Here is a 19,927-nt window from a genome sequence, read left to right as displayed (position 1 = left end):
ACGCAACCCTTGGTGGGCGAGTCCGACTCGCACTTGGCCGGTTTTTTTAACAATAAAATACCACCCCTAGTGCCGCGTTGTTGGGCGTTTTCTAAAATAAATATTGAAAACCTGATTCTTCCAAATCTGGACATTCTTGGGCTCATTCTACTTAGAATCGACAGCATTCTATATCCTGCCATTAAAAAAAGATGTCCCAAAATGTCCATTCCATTACGTCACGATTTAGATGAGTTCATATATGTGCGTGACGTAGAATTACAATGTACAATTATTACATTAATTACGTAATGTACAATTTTCATGCAAATTTTTGACAATTTTTCGGGATCAGGATTGAATATGCTAGTGATTCTTAGCTGAAATAACCCAAAAACTCCAGGATCTGTGTGAATCAGGTTTTCAATATTTATTTTAGAAAACGCCCCGTTGCCAGTTTATCCAAGCTGAACAGAATAGGGATCCAGAAAATAATCGCTATTGATCTAGTGCTAATAGTACTGTTAAACCTACTTTGAATTATTAAACATCACGAATGTTGGTTCGTCATTGAAATGGGATTTCCATTACATTAGACAAGGATTGATGGTTGAAAGTACTTTGGTGATCAAGTGCTACTTTGGTAATAATGACGAGTGCCTTTATAATTAATAGTATTTATGTAATAATCAGGTCCCAAGTTCCAAAGACTTTTGCTCTACAAGTGTACAAAAATAACACTTCATTTTACAACCCTATTGTAAGAATGTGCCGCGACATGGTATCAAAGAATAGTCAATAGTCATATATTTTCAACTCAAAATTTGCAATCTTTCGAAAACAGGTTATGGAAGTTGTTTGCCATCGATCGCCATTACGTTAGGTTTTTATTATCTTATATATGTGTGTTTCAGTCTCATTTTAACAACTATGAGAACAAATCAAATTATTTTATTAAATAGGTATTTTGATTTGTGTCTTTAGGGTTCCGTACCAAAAAGGTACAAAAAAAAGTATCGATTTTGAAAATTTGGAATTTTGGAATTGGAAATTTGGAATAGTCATGAAGAACGCTAACCCAAACACATTGGAAGTGTAATTTTTATAAGTAGTCACACTACTATATATAAAAAAATATTTATTTATTTTATATAAATTATAAACTGAAACCGCGGCCCGGGGTGGCCTAGGGATTGAAGGCGTTAGCCCGGATTGCTAAAGACGCCGGTTCGAATCCGGCCTTCACCACTGGAGGGCTTCGTTTTTCTTTAATATATGTCATCTATTTAACCTTTTCGACGCCGTGTCGAACACAAAACCACTCATTCAGACGCCACGTCACCATCATCATTATCCTTGCCTTATCCCATTTACTTGGGGTCGGCACATCTAACACTCTGGCGCCATTTTTGGCGGTCCTTTGTCATATCCGGCGTCAAGCCTTGCGTCAGTAGATCTTTTTTGATCGTCGAAGCCCAGTTTGTCAGCGGTCGGCCTCTTCCCCTTGTGACCCTAGCGTTTTCGGTGGTTACACTCTTTGTAATATGGTCGTCGCTACGGCGTTGAATATGTCCAAACCATCGCAGTCTGCTTTCGCGCATTTTGTTCCGAATGTCTGCGACTTTGAAGGTGCCTCTTATGTACGTGTTTTTTATTTTGTCCAGCCTTGTAACTCCCCCCGACCAACGCAGCATCTTCATCTCCGTTACGTGCATTCTTTGTTCATCCTGTTGTCTCACGGCCCAGCACTCGGATCCATAGAGCAGGGCGGGTCTAACTGCCCGTTTGTATACTGTGCCCTTTGTTTTGATTGGGATCTTTGGGTCGCACAGGACACCCGTAAGGGATCGCCATTTCAACCATCCCGCCCTTGTTCTATTCTCGATATCGGACTCGGTTGACGCTGTTGACGTGATCAAGGAACCAAGATATTTAAACGACTCGACCTTCTTCAGGGGCACTCCGGAGATGGTTATCAATTGGGATGAGGTGTTGCCCGTGAAGTTACAATGCAAGTACTCGGTTTTTGATCTGCTTATTCTCATACCCTTTGACTCCAGGGCGGTCACCCACCGATCTAAATCTGACTGGCACCCCGATGCAGATTCGTTTATTAGCACCACGTCGTCTGCATACAGAAGGTTCCACGGTACCGATTTTTGTACGCCTTTTGTGATGTAATCCATGACCAGATTAAAGAGGACAGGGCTCAAAGTTGAACCTTGATGCACCCCTACGTTGACCTCGAACGATGCACTAGTTCCCGCAGGAGAAATAACCTGGGTTGTGATACCTCTGTACATATCTTGGATCAGGTTTATATAGAACTCTGGTATTAGCTGAGACTTAAGTGCTGTCCAGATGAGTTGTCTGGGTATTCTGTCAAATGCCTTTTCTAGATCTATAAAGACATAGTGAAGGTCTTTCTTCAGAGTTCTATATTTATCACTTAAGGCCCTAACCGTATGGATGGCATCGGTGGTGCCCACACCTCGGGTAAATCCGCATTGGTTTGGGGTGATACTTATGAGACTGTTTAGTTTCTCTATGAGGACACGTTCCCATATTTTGAGAGTGTGGGGGATCAACTTAATTGCTCTATAATTTCCGCACTCAGATACGCTTCCTTTGTTCTTGTAAAAAGGTATCATGTGACTAGTCCTCCACTGGTCTGGCATTTTCCCCTCTGCAATGATGTTGTTGAACAAGTTTGTGAGCCATTTTACTCCTGGCATGCCGACTTGTTTCCAAAGTTCGACTGGGATTTCGTCGGGGCCAGTAGCTTTCCCGTTTTTCATTCGGGACATTGCATTTTTCACTTCCAATGGTGAAATGATACCTATAGGGCCTGAGACTGAGGGCAACTCCGGAAGTTTGTCTTGTGGGAATTCTTCATTTAGAAGGTTGTAAAAGTAATCGTGCCATCTTCTATTTATATCGGCGTCAGCGGTTAAAAGTTTACCGGTCTCATCGTTAATATATTTATTTTGTTTAAAATCTTGGGTTTGTCTATTACGAAATTTAGCAACTTTGAAAATCTCATTTTCGTTTTCACATTTTTCTAACCGATTAATAAAGTCTCCCTCCGCATGCGCTTTTGCTATTGCTACTGCTCTTTTCACTGATTTTCTGACGTTATGGTATAACTCTTCATCTTGGCTATCGTGCGTTTCTTGCCATTTCTTAAATTGTTGTTTCTTCTCCTTTAGCATTTCTTTGGCGTCGTGTGACCACCAGCTACCATCCTTTCCAGAGCTGAGTTTGCCTTTGGTAACCCCAAGGAGGTCCTTGGCGGTGCGGAGCGTGAAAGAATGAAGGTTATTCCACATGGTGTTGACGTCTTCCGGCTTTTCACTTACATTCCGGAGATATTTTGTGAGATATTCTCCTACTCTTACAGTAAGGTCTTTGCCTTTGGCCTTGTCCAGGTTGAACCATTTGATGCGGGGCCGGGGCTTTATTTTTGATTTGGATCTCCAATTTGGTAGTTTTAAACATGCTAAAAGCAGCCGGTGTTGGGTGGTAAGTGGTTCTCCTGGGATGACTTTACAATCTCTAAAGTACTTGCGCAGAGTGGCGTCACACATTATGTAATCGATCTGTGGCGCCACGTCACCGAAGTGTCAAAACTGAAATTGAACTTTATGCATATGTATGTAGGTCTATTATATGTTGCTCTGTGGTCTATGACCGATTAATCGGTCTTTGGCGTTGAACCTACGGTGCGTATAATATCGGTCATTGGCGTCCAAAAGGTTGTCTAAAAAAAAGTAAAATATTTTTAGGAATGCACTATATATTGATTCGATCATGTAACATGTTAAACTTCATACCGACTGTTTAAATTAAATTGTTCACCAGTTCCAAGAATTTGTTTCATTAAGTTTTAATTTAATAGCAAGTTAATGTATTGATTCGGAAACATAATTTTTAATACCACGTCAGTGGCAAACAAGCATACGTCCCGCCTGATGGTAAGCAGATAGACGCCTGCAACACCAGATATATTACATGCGCGTTGCCGTTACACATATGGGGTTATTATTAATTTAGACACTACACTGCTCGAAGTTCTTATTTAAAATGTCCATAACCAATATTTTCCCATTTTCAACATGGAAAACATCCGCTCCATAAACCAGGCCAACCGCACCCCACCTTTCGCAGTCGAGTAATTAATATCCGGCAGTCAAAGAGTGTTCTCTGGATGGGCCCCATTTCCTAAACGCTGCCGGACCATCAATATCGAACACGGACCATTAGCGTATTGGTTCAGGGCCCTTGAAACGGGGTGCTAGATGGAAACTAGAATTTGTGGAAAATCTATACCATGACAGGTTTTTTTGGCCTTCACAATGTTTCGGATTTTCAGTGGTAGTAATATACAGTATGGAAGGAATGAATGGGGCCTGCAGGGAAAGGGCCTTAAAACCTTAAGTTAGCTCATTTTCCTCAAAAGAAACATTCTTTTATTTTAAAAAAGAAACAAAACTGTATTTAAAGATTTTTATAAATTCGTTTGTTTCACCCGGGAATCGAACCGACTAAAAATTAAAAAAAATAAACACGCTATTTTATTCTACTATTCGATACTTACAGTTAATGTTAATGATAACATTTCCTCAAGTAACATTAGGACTTACACTCGTCTGTCGTACCAAATATCCATAAAATCGAATATTTAATATTCAAGAATATTTTTAGACAAACAAAATTGAAAAAAAATATTTAAATCATTGAATGCAGTTTTGTTTATTTTCAAAAATAAAAGAATGTTCCCTTTAAGCAAAATAGATAACTTTAGGTTTTGAGGTACTTTCCCTCCAGGGCCCATTCATTCTTTCCACACTACTTTACTGGCAAGGGGAGACGTTAAACGTTAATAAAGATTTTACCACAAAAATGCCAAAAAAGATTGAAAATTTTACGTAAAAATTCAAAATAAAAAGTGCGTTTTGCTTTATCCCTTAACGCGTACCGTACCGAATAAACACGTAGGTATGTATATAATAATTTAAGTACTTACATTAAGACGTATAACATGTTATGTGCTGTTATAGCCACTTTTTATAACTATACATACCCCATTACCCCATGCCATACGTATTTTTATATATACCCCATTCTAATTATTGTTGTATAGTCCATTTGTTGAAGCGAATAAGTATTTCAACAATTTTTTTTTTGTTAACAGGCTGCACCTTCCCCGCACGCTGGCATGGTCGCTGGTTCCAATCCGGCGTCATCCAACCCATCTCCATCGAGGGGGACCGTCTCTCCAACAAGGGGCGGTGCCTCTCGTCCGAGGGGGACAAGTTCCTTATCGTCGATGAGTAAGTATACATTACAGTTATTATTATTTATTTTAAACTTTATTGCACATAAAAAGTGTACAACAGGAGGACTTAATGCCATTATAGGCATTCTCTACCAGTCAACCATAAGGCTAAACAGAAAAGCATCAAGGTGGGTGCACTGAGAGAGAAAAAAACGTAACTTTTGAACGAAGTAAAACTTCTACATGAATAATACATTACATTTCACTTTAGATCGTAGCTGGTTTCAGCCTGACATCGTCCAACTCATCTCCATCGAGGCACATCTTCCAACAAGACGTGATACCCCTCAGGGGAACAAGTTTCATATTGTAGATCTGAATCTGAATCAATTATCTTCACCGAGATATTCGTATTCTCGGTATGAACTCATCGCAGTAAACTAAAGGTACAACCGAATTCAAAAATCGATATGTAAAAGTCGATTTTTAAATTCGGAATTTGTAAAACTAGGTATTTTGTTTAAAACTAAGTTTAGTATATCGTTTCCTGTCAAAATTAAAGTAATATAAGCCGCGCCTAAAGTTAGTTAAAGTTTACCTGGCTGGATCTTACGAAATGAAAGATTGTTCAGTCTAAGTAAATGTTGGACTAACTATTTAATTATGCCCACGTACGGAACAATGTTTGAGAAGGTACTAGAGATAGACCAAGATAAGTCTTATTTAGTGTTATTTATACGACATAATTTAATAGAAGTTTGACGTTTAAAATAACACTTGCACTGCGTGCAATCGTTGCAGACTTTCCATGGTCTAATTTTAGTACTGTAATTCACAGTAGATTTTAAAAAACGCATATAAAACTATTTTTTCTTTCGCAGGAAGGGGTGTTATCGATGTGTGGTCATGCACGAAAAACATACCAACGTTCTGCAATATAAAGAAAGTGAGTACAAACCTATTGATCCCATTATGATACCTATGAATGACCCAATGCTCGGTTGATTACAGTTATAATGTCTGCAGATCCCGACGTACCGTTACCTATTCGCCTTATCTTTCAGCATTACTATGCCTACCGAGACTAAAGATATAGATCGTTTATCCATTAAATTTTGGCATATTACTGGCTTTTGAATGTCAAAACGGAAAACCATCAGGTCTATAACTACACCTCTGACCCAAGTAGATACCGATACCGACGCAAGAAACATTTTTCAAAACAATTTAATGGAACTATTGGAACTATTATTTTCAGCGTTCTGCCACCGTCGAGACGCATTACCTCACCTCTGCTCTCTCATCACCGGAGACGCTCTCCTCTACTCCATGTTCAGGGAAAACGCGGATCCTGTCGACTGTCCGCTGAAAGGGCCCTTCTCCTTCACTTATAACAGGTATGTTGTATCTGCTTTCCGCCACCGTCGGGCCGCACTACCTCTCCTCTGCTCTCTCAGCACCGGAGACGCTCTCCTCTACTCCATGTTCAGGGAGAACGCGGATCCTGTCGACTGTCCGCTGAAAGGGCCCTTCTCCTTCACTTATAACAGGTATGTTGAATCAGCTTTCCGCCACCGTCGGGCCGCACTACCTCACCTTTGCTCTCTCATCACCAGAGACGCTTACCTCTACTCCATGTTCAAGGAAAACGCTGATCTTGTTGACTGCCCGCTGAAAGCTAGGGCCATTTACTTATAACAGGTAAGCTGTGTTTATCTTTTCGTTATACTCTATTGCCTGGATAATACGAACTGATAAGTATTAACAGGTATGTTGTGCCATTGTTTTGTGTTTGTTGTAAGTAGGTATAAAATATAATAATATTTTGTATTTTCTAAAAAAGCAATAAACATACTGATTACTGTAGCAGGTACCACGTTTAGTAGTTTTCTAATTGATTTAACTTAACTACCAAATAGGTATATCAAAGATCTATGTAACTCTCCGTATAGGTATACAATAAATTGTGTAAAATATTTTCCACAATGTCAATATCCGGGAAGGAAACCGGGACTACGTTTGTATGGAGAAACGGTCGTCCACTATCGTCCTTAAAATTGGAACATACAAAAATACAAAATTATATATTGACAGAAAGAATTCTTCAAATTTTTGACTGCGACTAACACTAGGCTGAGCCTGTCCTGTATAATAGTTTGTAGTATTGAACTTTTCCGATTCGGAAACTCATTTAAAAATTACTTCCCCATGAAATTAACGTGATCATTGATTAATAGCCTCAGCAGATGTTAAACGGTCCGTTAATGAAGATCACCGACGCGTCACCGTCAATGTCATCTCAGTCAAGCTAAATGACTTTTGTAATTAAAACCCGTGAAATCATAGCAATCCCATGGTTTATTAATTAACTGTTTTTGGCTGATTGATGAAATTTTCTGATCAATTATCCTGTCAGACAGTCGGTGGTGAACAATTTTTGGATGATAAAGGCAATGCAGTTCAACGAAAGCTGTAACCGTTTAATTATTTCTTTTACAAACTTTTATGTAGTGTACACTTGTCAAAGTAAGTTGGGTTGTTTAAATTAGCAAACAGCTGAAATGTTTAAACCCTTGGTTATATTTTGATACAAAACACCTCGAAAAACACAAAACATGTGCATGTCATTCTGTAGTCATTCTTGTTGCCGTTGTATCTGTCAATTTCCTTTGCCGCATTACTGCCGTGATTATAACATTCAATCCATCACTAATTTTATCAAGAGAAGAGAAGAAGACAGATAGAGCACCCGCGTTAAGCTCGCTGCAGTGTTTCTTTTTTTGCCATTTTTTTATGTGACCTTTTTTGCCACTTTTGTGTTATTTCTAGTCAGGATCACGAGCTCTTTCGATCCCAATGGGATAAAAAAATGTCCCAAGGTTTATTTCCTGTGTTACCATTTCCCCATATACTTTCTATGGCGGTAACAAAAAGGAAAGTTTGAAAATGTATGAAAATTTTGGGACACTTTTTCTCCTATAAGGATGAAAAGGGCTCGTGACTAAGAATAACACAAAAGTGGCAAAAAAGGTCACATAAAAAAATGGCAATAAAAAGAAACGCTCAAGTCGCAAAAGTAATGGACCTGCAGTTGACGTCGGACTCCGGTCGGAGTGAGAGCGCAAAATGGGTTTTGTGGATGAAATTGACTTGGCATAGACGGATTTATCAAGGTCTTTGTAATATTTCCAGAGGGCATGGAGACTGTAAGATCCCCGTGTCATCCATCGAGAGCTGCACAGAAGATTCCCGTCTTCTGCTCAACTACCAGGCGTGTCCTGATATTTCTGCGTCTGAAAGCACAGGTATGTTCATAGCTTTTAATTTAAAAAAACCGACTACAAAACTGTAATGTTGTGGTGTATGTAATCGTCCTCATCACTCTCATCAGAAGTCTCACTTCTTTGAATACTGCTGTGAAGAGATAGAGAGGTAACTTCCTTTGTACTGCGGATGAAAGAATCTCTGCTGACGTACTAACATAGGAGAAAAGTCTATACTACAAATAAAACAACTTACCACCCACTTGTCATAAACAAATAGAGCCATCTTTTTTTGTTATTAGTCTAAACTTGATAAGTACCTAAAAAAGCTATGTTAATAACTTAAATTATCATCCTATTCAAAAGTCTTATTCTAAAGTTGGCCCCTGTGGAATGGTGCCGAGGATGCTGGGAGCGTTTTCTCGCTGAATCGTAAAACTTATGCGTTGAGCGAGGAAGCTGCAAGCTTTTTGTCACGAGTGGCATCCAAATACCAATGACCAAATTACGGACTTAAGCCGTTGGGCCCTATATGGAACGAGGGTCCTGACGCCAAAAGCAATAAAATTATTACACTTAGGGCCAGTGCACCATTCACTAAACCTGAAGTTACCATGGTTACCAGTACAATTTGACGCTGGGTTAACGGTTTAACCGGTTAACACCGGGTTAGTGGGGCTTAGGGCCAAATTTGGTTCATGGTAACTTTGCTTCATGGGTTCGAAACACGTTAGAAACGTCGGGATGTATTATATAGGTAAATTACACGCGAAATTATACGCGATATAATCCGTTTTCATAGTTTTATTCCATGAGTAACTATCGCGGTAACCGAAGACAATATGGTGCAAGTTGCCCCTAGAATAAGAAATCATTCTGACGCATAGTCTTATCCGGGTCTATTGATGCAGACTACTTAAGATTTGAAACGGTGCAATACACAAAGGAAATTGTCTCGCGTTGTCAGTTTGTCTAGTTTGCAAATAAGTCGGGCAACGTTCCAGAGCTGAGGTGTCGTTTTGATTATACTTAGATTTAGTAACAGTTTGAAATAGCTGTTATAAGGGGACGTTCAAGGAAAATAAATGGTTTAGCTTTGGCAGCTTTTTGCAGTTATTCCTTAGCAATGCATTGCTGCAGTGCGTCAAAAACAACTTTGTTCCATCGCCCCGTCAACGCCTGCAGCAGTCACGTTGCAACAGTAACAATCCGAAAGTCATCTTTAGCAATAACTGAATTGGTAAGTATAGTATGAATTTTCTCAAATGATTTCTACGCCTAACACCCTAATCTGCTAAACAAAAGCCATTGTTTCTTTTATGCGAGCGGTTGGCTCCCGTATAAGCCACGGGTCAAAGCAACAATGTCCTTTAAAAAGCAACTGTATCGTAGTGGTTTTAAGGTTCAAGTCTATGTACATCTAACATGTTTTGGTAATGTAGAACGATCAACCACCTCAATGAAGGCGACCGCTCATGTTACCACATAGATTGGAACCATTAAACCAATACGATATAGCAGTGTTCAAAACGAAAGCTGACCGCTCGCACAAAAGAAACAATAGTCTTAGGCGTCAAAATCATTTGAGAAAATTCATATTCGCACAAACTATCGTGAGACATATTACAAAATAATAATAGTGAGTAAAAACCGTACTGATAAATATTTTAAAATTCATATTATACATATTTAATAACAGGACAGGAAACCTCCGATTTAATATCAATGTAATATTTTAATAATAACATTACTTGTCCATATTACCATTTTAACTTGGTGTCTCGCGGTGTGGCAACCAAAACGGCAATCACTGCTAATAAGTTACAGCGATAGTTATTCATGAAATAAAACTATTTAAATGGATTATATCGTGTAACATTAATTTAATGAAATACATCTCGACGTGTCGAACCCTTTACAGCGTTCGTGATCAACTGGTGACACGGGAAAAAAATCACCTCTGTTGACCACGAACGCTGTAAAGGGATCGAAACGTCGGAATGTATTTTAAATTCATTATACGCGATATAATCCGTTTAAATAGTTTTAAAACCCCTATTTAAGTAACTTAGCCTTAAGACCGCCCAGCCCGAACACCAACGTACACGCTGGATTGCCCGTTGTCTGTCTATTCCTGGCTATCCTGAACACAATAAGCATGACAGCTCTATTTTTAGCATGATACTAATTTATGCATAAGACGTTCTGAGTTGTTTATTTCACTGCGAAAACTTAGTCTTGGACGTTAGATATATTTTTGGGCGTTTATTGTAAATCGGGAGTGTCTCCCCTCCTTCAACTAGGGGGAACTAGGAGTAGAGAAACTGAAAAGGGCGTGAAAAGCTTTATTACTTAATAAAGACGTCTTGTAAATTTGGGTGGTTTCTTACCTGCACAAAATTTTATGGCACAATTCTTTTTTTGTCTCCACTTTAGCAACGTAAGTTGGAAAAGTTCTGAAATGTCAGGAAAATTTTACAGGAAACAAAGGGAACTTTCATTTTGAAAATGGAAAACTTCGGATTCCCATACAAAATTATGAGAAGTTTCCGAAAATTTTCCATGGAGAAATTTCCTAGTTTTGGTAACTTTTCGACGATACATTACTGATGCCTTACAGACCTAAGTTTGGTTACCAATGGAACATCGAAATGCATTCAATAATTTTTGATTAATTACCCTCAAATTTTATTACTTACACCACATGGGTGGCAAACGGTTACAGGCGTTATAGCCTTTGGACGCCCGTAACTCCAGGGCTCCGTTTTAAACTGTCTACTGTTTTTCAGATACCGACATAAAAATAAAGAAAAGCCACTCCTTTATCAGATACCTATATAAAAGTAAAGAAAAGCTATTGTTAAGATTTATAATTTTATTTCCAGTGGAAGAGCTAGAATGCCTAGCAACATGGAAAGAAGGCAGCTTGAGATTCCTCGTCGGAAAGCTGCACCACAACCACGCCACCAGCAACGAGGACCGCTACCGCTGTTTTGTCTACGAGAAGACTAATGGTATCGGTAAGACTATTTCTAGGTTAGCTCGGCTCTAGCTTGCTTTTGAAAGCTACAATCGGCACCAGAGAGTTTACACACACAACCACATGTCACACCGAAATTTTGAAATTAGCATTCTTTTTTACGTACCTACCGATAGAAAGTTTAACAGCCAACTTCAAGATTAACCTACCAAAAAGTTTCTTCAAACTTAAATATCATGCACTACAATCACATTTACACATTACGTTCATTCACTACTTGTTTTTGAAATATTAATTTATGTACCTACTTGTGTGTGTAATCATTCACCCGAACTCTCCTGCTGACACCAGAAAACTACTGGTACCGGTAAGACTATTCTTACGTTAGCTTTGCTTTAGCTTGTTTAGACAAGCTACAAACAAGAAGATTGTATCTCGTGTAAAAAACACAACAAAGTAAGGATTACCGCTGCTTCGTCTACGAGAAGACTAATGGTATCGGTAAGACTATTTCTAGGTTAGCTTAGCTTTTAGCTGTGTAGGCAAGCTACAACATTACAAGAACCGCTACAGTGTATAAGACTATTTAATGGCATTGGTCTCTACTTCTTAGATCGTTAAGCTTTTTTTATGATTAACAGTTAGACAAACAAAGGGGACCGCCATTTCGTTACTGTAAGAAAGATATTACGAAATCAGTAAGATAAAGTATTCTTAGATTATTTTGTCTCTTGCTGCTCGGCCATTGTGATTGCAAATATATTTCAACATACGCTTTTGCCCCTTTTTCCGTTCATGCTATCTAATTTAACCATTTAAATCTAAAATATAGTTTTGGTCTCAATCAAATAACCTGTAAATGTAAAAATACATCACATCACATTAAATTTGTCGTTGTTAATAGTCCACTGACGCACGCGCACGCCACTCAGAGCCAATTTTTATATTTTCGTAACCCTAAAGGATGACTCACGTTAGACCGGGCCGTGTCCGGGCCGGAGCTTCCGGCGCTTACTTTTCTATGACATGACAGGTGATCACGTGATGCTTTCCATAGAAAACGAAGCGCCGGACACTCCGGCCCGGACACGGCCCGGTCTAACGTGAGTCATCCTTAATTCAAACTGTGTAGTAATAAAGTCTGTAAAGTATTGCTGGGTTTCTTATTGTCCGCCTGGACAATAGTGGCCTACCATCATGATGTTACCATCGGGTTTCATCTACTGGACAATTGGACGTTTACCTTATGTAGGTACAATTAAACAAATATAATGGGACAATCTTGCACAAATCGACCTAGTTCCACAATAAGCTCAATGAGGCTTGTTTTGTGAGTGCTAGATGACGAAAAAATAATTATTGTTGCCTAATACAAAGGTTCACAACAACCTCTCCATCATGTTCCAGCATCAACAGGCGTGAAAGAAGGCCCAGGCTCCGCCGATGTGGAATACCGAGTGGCCCAATCGGGGGACGCGACCTGCAATGGACTATTTAGCGCCACGGAGGGGAGTAGGACCATGGCTTTGAAGCGAGGTACGTTATGGTCTTTAATTATTTATAACAAGCAGAAACGTCTGCGAACGATTAAGCTTAGAATCAATTTAAACGCCGGTGGCCGTTTAAGAAAGTAACGCTCTTACGGTAGATGTCGCTAGTGTCCCCTAGACCCGAGTGTCCACTAGAGATAGTGAGAAAATTTGCTGACTATGGACATAGATTAGTATATGTTATTTGACTATGGATGAGGTCTTGGTGGCTCAGTTGGCAGTGCGCTGGATTATCAGTCACTGAGTCACTCAAGGCAGTAACTTTTCCACTTTTGTTAAATTTATGGTCTTTTATATTAATTATTATGGTAAAGGCTAAATTATATACATTGCTTTGAGAGACATATGCGTAAGGTCATCATGGATATGAACTTACTTTTTTTAACGTTCCAAGTATTGGTAACACCAAATATTGATATAAAAGAGTGATGCTTATAGTTAAGCGCCATATACGGCGCGAGAACTTGCATGCAATATTCGTTACATTGAACTACAGAGTACATAAAAAATCAGTCGAACGATCAAATACCGCAACGTAACAAAAAACGCTATATGGTGCCGATACATAAATCTACATTTGATCAAAGTTGTTATAGATTGTCCTTCCATTGTAGACATTGTAGTTATAAGTAATTGTGGAGGAAATAATGACGCTAAAATGCTCGAAATTTCTCCCACCGTTGTGAACTAATAAAGAATATACCCAACAACTAATAATAAACTATATTTCCAGTATCAGTCCGCTCCAACTGCCAATTCCCGAGCTGGATGACGTTCTCCCACACCTGGCATACCCTCGACTACAGCTCCAACTACACTTTCTACCAGCGGAACGCCACACTCCGCATCACCGACAAGTCTGGCGCCGACATCAAAGTGTATTGCGTCAGCGTAAAAGCTAGCTCTCCCAGCGGGAACTCGGTAGCGTTGGTGGCGCATTGGCAACATCATTGGTGAGTTAACTATAACGTCTATAACCTTCCCTCTCACACATTATTTTTCTCATCGTAGGATTTATAAAATGAAAAGAATAAAGTAATATAATTCATTTATTTATTTATTTATGCCGGTTAGGTGGCGTCTTTATTTAGTAGTTAAGATTTGGGGCAGAAAGATTGTTGAATGACGATAATCCTGATACTGATTCTGAGTAGAGTTTTTGGATCAAAGCAGCACACAGTCGGCTGTGGAGATAATAATGCATCATCTTTCAGACATATTTAGGTATTGATATGATAGTGATGACTGTCTAAAACATTTTGGTCTTTGACGCCAATTAGACTGGAGTGCTTCTGACGAATTAGGGTATGTCAAAGTAGTTCCAAATTTGGCATACTGAATACTGCAGCAGCAACGACACCTTCTAACAGCGGAACGCCACAGTTCGCATCACCGACAAGTCTGGCGCCGACATCAAAGTGTACTGCGTCGGCGTGAAGGCTAGTTTGCCAAGCGGAAATTCTGTAGCCTTAGTGGCGCATTGGCAGCATCATTTCTCTCTTTCTCATTACAGCTTTCGTCCTGGTTGCCTGAGATACTAGATAGGGGCAGGGGAGAATCTTTAGAAAAGAAATCATGTATGACGACACTTCCAGTCAATATCGTAGGGCATTTTTAGAACAGGGCAGCACACAGTCGGTTATGGAGATTCTTAGGTATTTGCCCAGCAATGGACATTTTTTTTATTCAGTTGAACTAGCCACGAAAGTCCTTCATTTGTTTTTGACTAGCGGTGCTCTATTTCTCGCGATTTTTTCCCACAAAAGTAAGGTACCTAGGTGTTCCTTTCTATCCATGTTTTTTTTGAGCTACCTAATGGCTGCGACAGAAGATCCTTGAATTACGACGTTGCGGCCGTGGCCATAATTGCTGTTTAAATGACATCATCATCATCATCATCATCATGTCAGCCGATAGACGTCCACTGCTGGACATAGGCCTCCCTCAAGGCTCGCCACTCCGACCGATCCTGTGCCGCTCGCATCCACCGAATTCTCGCGACCTTCACCAGGGTCGTCGCTCCATCTTGTTGGAGGCCTTTTTAAATTACAATATCAAAATTTTCTGACAATTTTATTGATTGTGGCCAATTTTCGTCAGGCTTCATTTTTCCTTTGTACAGCAATTAAGTACCTATTACCCATTGTTACACAAGTACGTACCTGATGTTCAGTAAATGTCCAGGACTAGAACCGTGCCGTCAAGGGCAGATACTCATTTGTAATTCTAGCGGAAAAAAGTCCGTGACATCCGTGATAAAACAATTTATATTTTATTTGCCACTTTAAAGTTCAAGGTCCATTAATAGCGGTTCTTTAATGGAGATTTCAAGTACTTTATTGCGTTCGTGTACATTACAAGTGATATTAATAAGATATTACAATAAGAGCTTCAAACATGACCCTGTAAGGATTATAGACTTTTGTTTAAAACATATGATACCTAAATACAATTTATATTATTCCATGTTCCAGTGTATCCCGCTACGTGTGCGTAGTCCTATATCGGCGGGACACATACATAGCGGAACTGCAGCGCGGCGCGCCCACCGCGCGCGCCGACGACGCCTGCTCCAACCATCACTTCAACGCCGTCTCCGAGCCCTACGTCACTCTAGTCGGTAAGATACATCACTATAAAATATGAAACTGTTGGTTCGCAGTTTTCAACTGTGCGTTTCCCCAGAAACTTCGTGCCTCGCACTGTTAAACGGTGGAATGAACTGTCGCCCGCGGTATTTCCGGACCGATACGACCTTCAAACCTTCAAGAAAAGAGCGTACTCCCATCTTAAAAGCCGGCAACGCACTTGCAATCCCTCTGATGTTCATACCTCGGGGTTTTGGGTGCCGGAATTTATTTTTACATTTCTAAGCACATTTAGTGTATACCTACTAATGCTCTGTCTGCTTTTACAGTTTTCGCCCTTTTTTGGCTAGTTAATAGTTACTATTTTTAATTAATAGTTTGGTAACTATTTTACAATGAACGAAGTTGCGAATAGAGGAAATCATTCCGGCACTCAAAATCTCGTGGTATGCTCTGATGTGCAGGAATCCACGATTGGGCTATAAATACGAGTTCTATGTTTTAAAGTGGTATGGTATACTCTGAACTCATAATAATAGTTAGGCAACCTGTTAGACACTATTACCACCGGTATAAATAAACTTTTTTTTCTTTTCAGCAAGCAACCCAGAATCAAAAGAATGTCCGTATTCCGGTAAATACGAGATACAGAATCGTCACGAACGAAGCGTTAGGTCTATAGAACCCAATATTAGAAATGGTAGTAGGCTGTTCAATTTTAGTATAAGCAATATGTCGAGCGCGCCGATGCTACGGAGCCGGCGGGAAGTGAATGACGTCGGGTGTGTGGTCAGCGGCTTTGATAGGTTGGAGGTGGGGTGTAACTCTGCGAAGAATATGGAGTTTTATTCGAGCTGTGAGAATAAAGAGGTTGTGACAGGTGAGTTTGTACACGTTAACATATGAAATTAAAAATTTAAGTTATTTTACAGACTTGGTTGGACAAGAATTTACAAAAGATTAAAAAGTCGATTCTTCTATCACTCAATTTATATCAGTAAAAATTCCTCTCTCATTCTATTTTAATTGTAAATCAAGAATCTTAACTTGTGAAAGTTGTGAAGTCGTTTTGTGTTTAAATTTTTACATGATACCAACTCAGGCGGTCAGTAATTAAACGTGTGTTAATATTCTAATACCTATATACTATTCTACTCTCCAGCCGCCCCGGGGCCAATAAAATGGTCTCTCATTCCATTGTATTTTGAATCTTCATTTAATTCTTAGCTTACATTTAAATAAATAGCACCGTGCGAAGTGCATGGTGGGGGTAAGTAACGCGATCGCAGGTGGGAAAAATAGGCAACTAACGGATGTTAGCGTCTTTAACATTTCATACAAGTTATATGGATTGAAAGGAACTTTAATTTACGATTACTCCTGATATATTCATTTAAATTGTATGGTGTATGGGACCATTGTAATCTGTATGAAATGCTTAATATAACTAACATATTTAATTCGATAATTATTAGTACTGTATCCGTGTAAATAGCTTTGCAAATACCACATATTATGAAATCTTTTTGTAGAAGATAAGAATGGGTATAGTAAGGTATCCTTAAAAGATAGACATAACCATCGCGGATTTTTTTGTAGACCAATGAAAAAGAGACAATTCCACCATACATTGTGTTGTTATATTTCAAACGGATTGGGCAGCGTTTTCGATTAAAGCTCTTAGCTAGCGTTATTTTTTTCTGACTTAATTACCAAATATCGTCATAATTATTTCAACCAATTTACACAAAACCTAACATATTATACGCCTTAAGCTTCCTGAAGAACAGAGTAGGCCGAATTAACCATTAACCAGTAAAAATGTAACCGTCCGTTACGGTTTACGGTTCAATTTGTACTGGTTAATGGTTAATTGCAATTAACGTTCGGCCAACACTGCTTAAGAATCACTCTATTCATAGGTAAAAACCGCATAAAAATCCGTTCAGTAGTTTTTCACTGAAATTACGATTTACTTACTTCAAAATACGGGCCTATAGTTGCAACCGCTGTGTGGCGCTGTCGTCGTGCACGGTCCCAATAGATCGAGTATGGCTTTCGATTCGACCAACAGTCCTAGTTAAGTGGACATCTAAAGTAGGATAACTTTACTGTACCTAATATTATTGTGTTGTTGTAAATCTCAGCGTACACATGCCACGGCGGCTGGTACGAGAACGGCGCGTCGTTCGTGGTGACGACGCCGCTCACGCGCGACAGCCGCGCCGCGCGCCGCCACTGCTTCGTGCTGCGCGACCGGCGCCGCGCGCTCACGCTCGCCCGCAGCGCCACCAACTGCGAGCGCGTGCTCAGCCCCAGCGACCAGCTGCTGTTCGACGCGAGGAATACTGGTACACGTGCTTATTAATACAAGTCTATACACATCTCTAGTCAGAAGCAAGCTCGAGTCAGCTGCCATCGTTTGGAATCCTCATGAGGTATCCTATGTCTTGCTTTTGGAGAGGGTACAAAAAGTATTTCTCCGGTTCTTATATAAAAAAATATTCGGGTATTACCCGTTTTTATACCCTACCAAATACTTGCTGGGATCTTTAGGCCTGAACTCTTTGGAGGTAAGACGAAATTTTAAGCTCCTTACGACAGCCTGTTGCGTCTTGCGAGGTGAATCGGATTGTGCCGAACTGGTGGCGCAATTACTGCGTCTTTTTGTCCCTACGCCGACCAGAATCAACTTCCGGCCTCGGGACCGTGGTCTACTTGTAGGCCCGATATCGCGAACCGTGTCTCGCAGAAAATCCCCACTTGTTCGCCCTTTACCCCTCCTGAATGCGCTCTTAGCATCAGCGCCCGAGTGTGATTTATTTGCTGGCAGGTGGAGCGAAGTGCGAGAGGAATTGTTGAGGTTCTGTGAGAAGATGGATGAGCGTCCTTCAACAGTTTGAATGTGCTTATTGTATAATAATATTATTAGTTTACCTGTTTTTGTTTTTAATTTGTTTGTAGTTTTGCAGTGACTTTGTATATTTCATACTGTTATGCTGTACAACTATTTTTAAAAAATAAAAAATAAAATAAAAAAATAAATAAAAATAAAGTCTTGGAGACCCTTTACACCTCTAAGGCCAGGATTACACTTGTAAGTTTTACTTACGTAAGTAGGTACACAGCTATACCACAGAATGAGATAAGAATATCGTTATCTCATTCTAGCAAATAACTTTGTCCCTACTTACGTAAGTAAAACTTACAAGTGTAATCCTGGCCTAAGGATAATTTAATGATAGTTTTTTTTATTATTATAATTTTCACCAAATCACCTAGAGACTTTTACATCTCTAAACAATTTTAGTACTTGTCTGTTGTTTGTATATTTTTTATTAGTTTTTTTGGGTAATTTGACATTTAGACTGGATACGTCTCTAAGGAAGTATCTAATATTTTATTGATTCCATATTTGTAATTGTTTTTTTTTTGTACTTTTTGGTTAATTTTATTGCTTGTAAAAATTGACATGTAAAAGTACCCCTGTGGCCTATTTGCGTAATAAATGTTTGATAACTCTAGTGTAACACTAAAAAAACGAAAGGAATACTAGTAAGTAGATAGTTTCAGCTGGAAGAATCGACGGTCGTAACTAAGCGAGAAGAATTATGTTAGCCCGATGCTGCTGAGCAATGTTTTTACATTAAGTATATTAAGCCGGAAACGAGTTAAGGGGCCCACTGATTATCAGTCCGCCGGACGATATCGGGCTGTCAGAACAAACATTTTGACAGTTCCAAACAGGCTGATATCGTCCGGCGGAATGGTAATCAGTGGGCCCCTTTAAATCGTATCAGTCAGGTGACAGCACGGCACCAAGCACTAAAAGCATTGTGTCAAGTGAGTGGATACTTTTAGTGCCAGGTGCCGATACTGTAAATTAAACTTTATTGGCTAGATAATAAGGATGAACGACGGATAGTAACTACGGCTTTCTAAAACATTTTTTCTACGTAGGTAGGTATTACATTAATAGGTACATATCATTAAATACAGAGTAAACTTTCAAAATTCTATACCTACTTATGAAATTCAAATTATTTTTTAAATAGGTGGATTTATTATAATATAAATAATTTCGCCTCCACAGGTGAATGTCAAGATCAAACCAACGCCCAGCCCCTCCAGAGGCTACCTTCACCCACCATCATCATCCTGACAGCTGTCATTCTACACTACATCATACCGAGATGATTCTGTCATATCTACACCTGTAACATAGCGTAATTATATGTAAGGCTTAGATACGACCAAAGTGGAATAAAAACTTAGTCAGTTTAAATATG

At 39.4% G+C, this 19,927-nt stretch overlaps 1 protein-coding gene across 2 annotated transcripts in view; it reads left to right on the top strand.

The window, feature by feature from the left end:
* LOC134742640 (uncharacterized) overlaps window positions 1-19,927 on the top strand; it is a 95,809-nt gene extending 75,882 nt beyond the window's left edge. The window contains exons 2-12 of one of the 2 annotated variants that reach the window (XM_063675819.1): window positions 5,174-5,312; window positions 6,139-6,203; window positions 6,516-6,654; window positions 8,450-8,562; window positions 11,406-11,540; window positions 12,908-13,036; window positions 13,784-14,003; window positions 15,525-15,670; window positions 16,237-16,518; window positions 17,786-17,989; window positions 19,732-19,927. In XM_063675819.1, coding sequence (XP_063531889.1) covers window positions 5,174-5,312; window positions 6,139-6,203; window positions 6,516-6,654; window positions 8,450-8,562; window positions 11,406-11,540; window positions 12,908-13,036; window positions 13,784-14,003; window positions 15,525-15,670; window positions 16,237-16,518; window positions 17,786-17,989; window positions 19,732-19,835 — 1,676 coding nt within the window. In that variant the 3' untranslated portion in view covers window positions 19,836-19,927. Of the gene's footprint in view, window positions 1-5,173; window positions 5,317-6,138; window positions 6,204-6,515; window positions 6,655-8,449; window positions 8,563-11,405; window positions 11,541-12,907; window positions 13,037-13,783; window positions 14,004-15,524; window positions 15,671-16,236; window positions 16,519-17,785; window positions 17,990-19,731 lie in introns of those variants that run through there. The other variant, XM_063675820.1, reaches the window with a different exon arrangement.

This window comes from Cydia strobilella, chromosome 7 (genome assembly GCF_947568885.1).
Source record: "Cydia strobilella chromosome 7, ilCydStro3.1, whole genome shotgun sequence".
Taxonomy (NCBI): domain Eukaryota; kingdom Metazoa; phylum Arthropoda; class Insecta; order Lepidoptera; family Tortricidae; genus Cydia; species Cydia strobilella.
The sequence above is the reverse complement of the archived record's forward strand: the minus strand, read 5'-3'. Positions and strand labels throughout refer to the sequence as shown.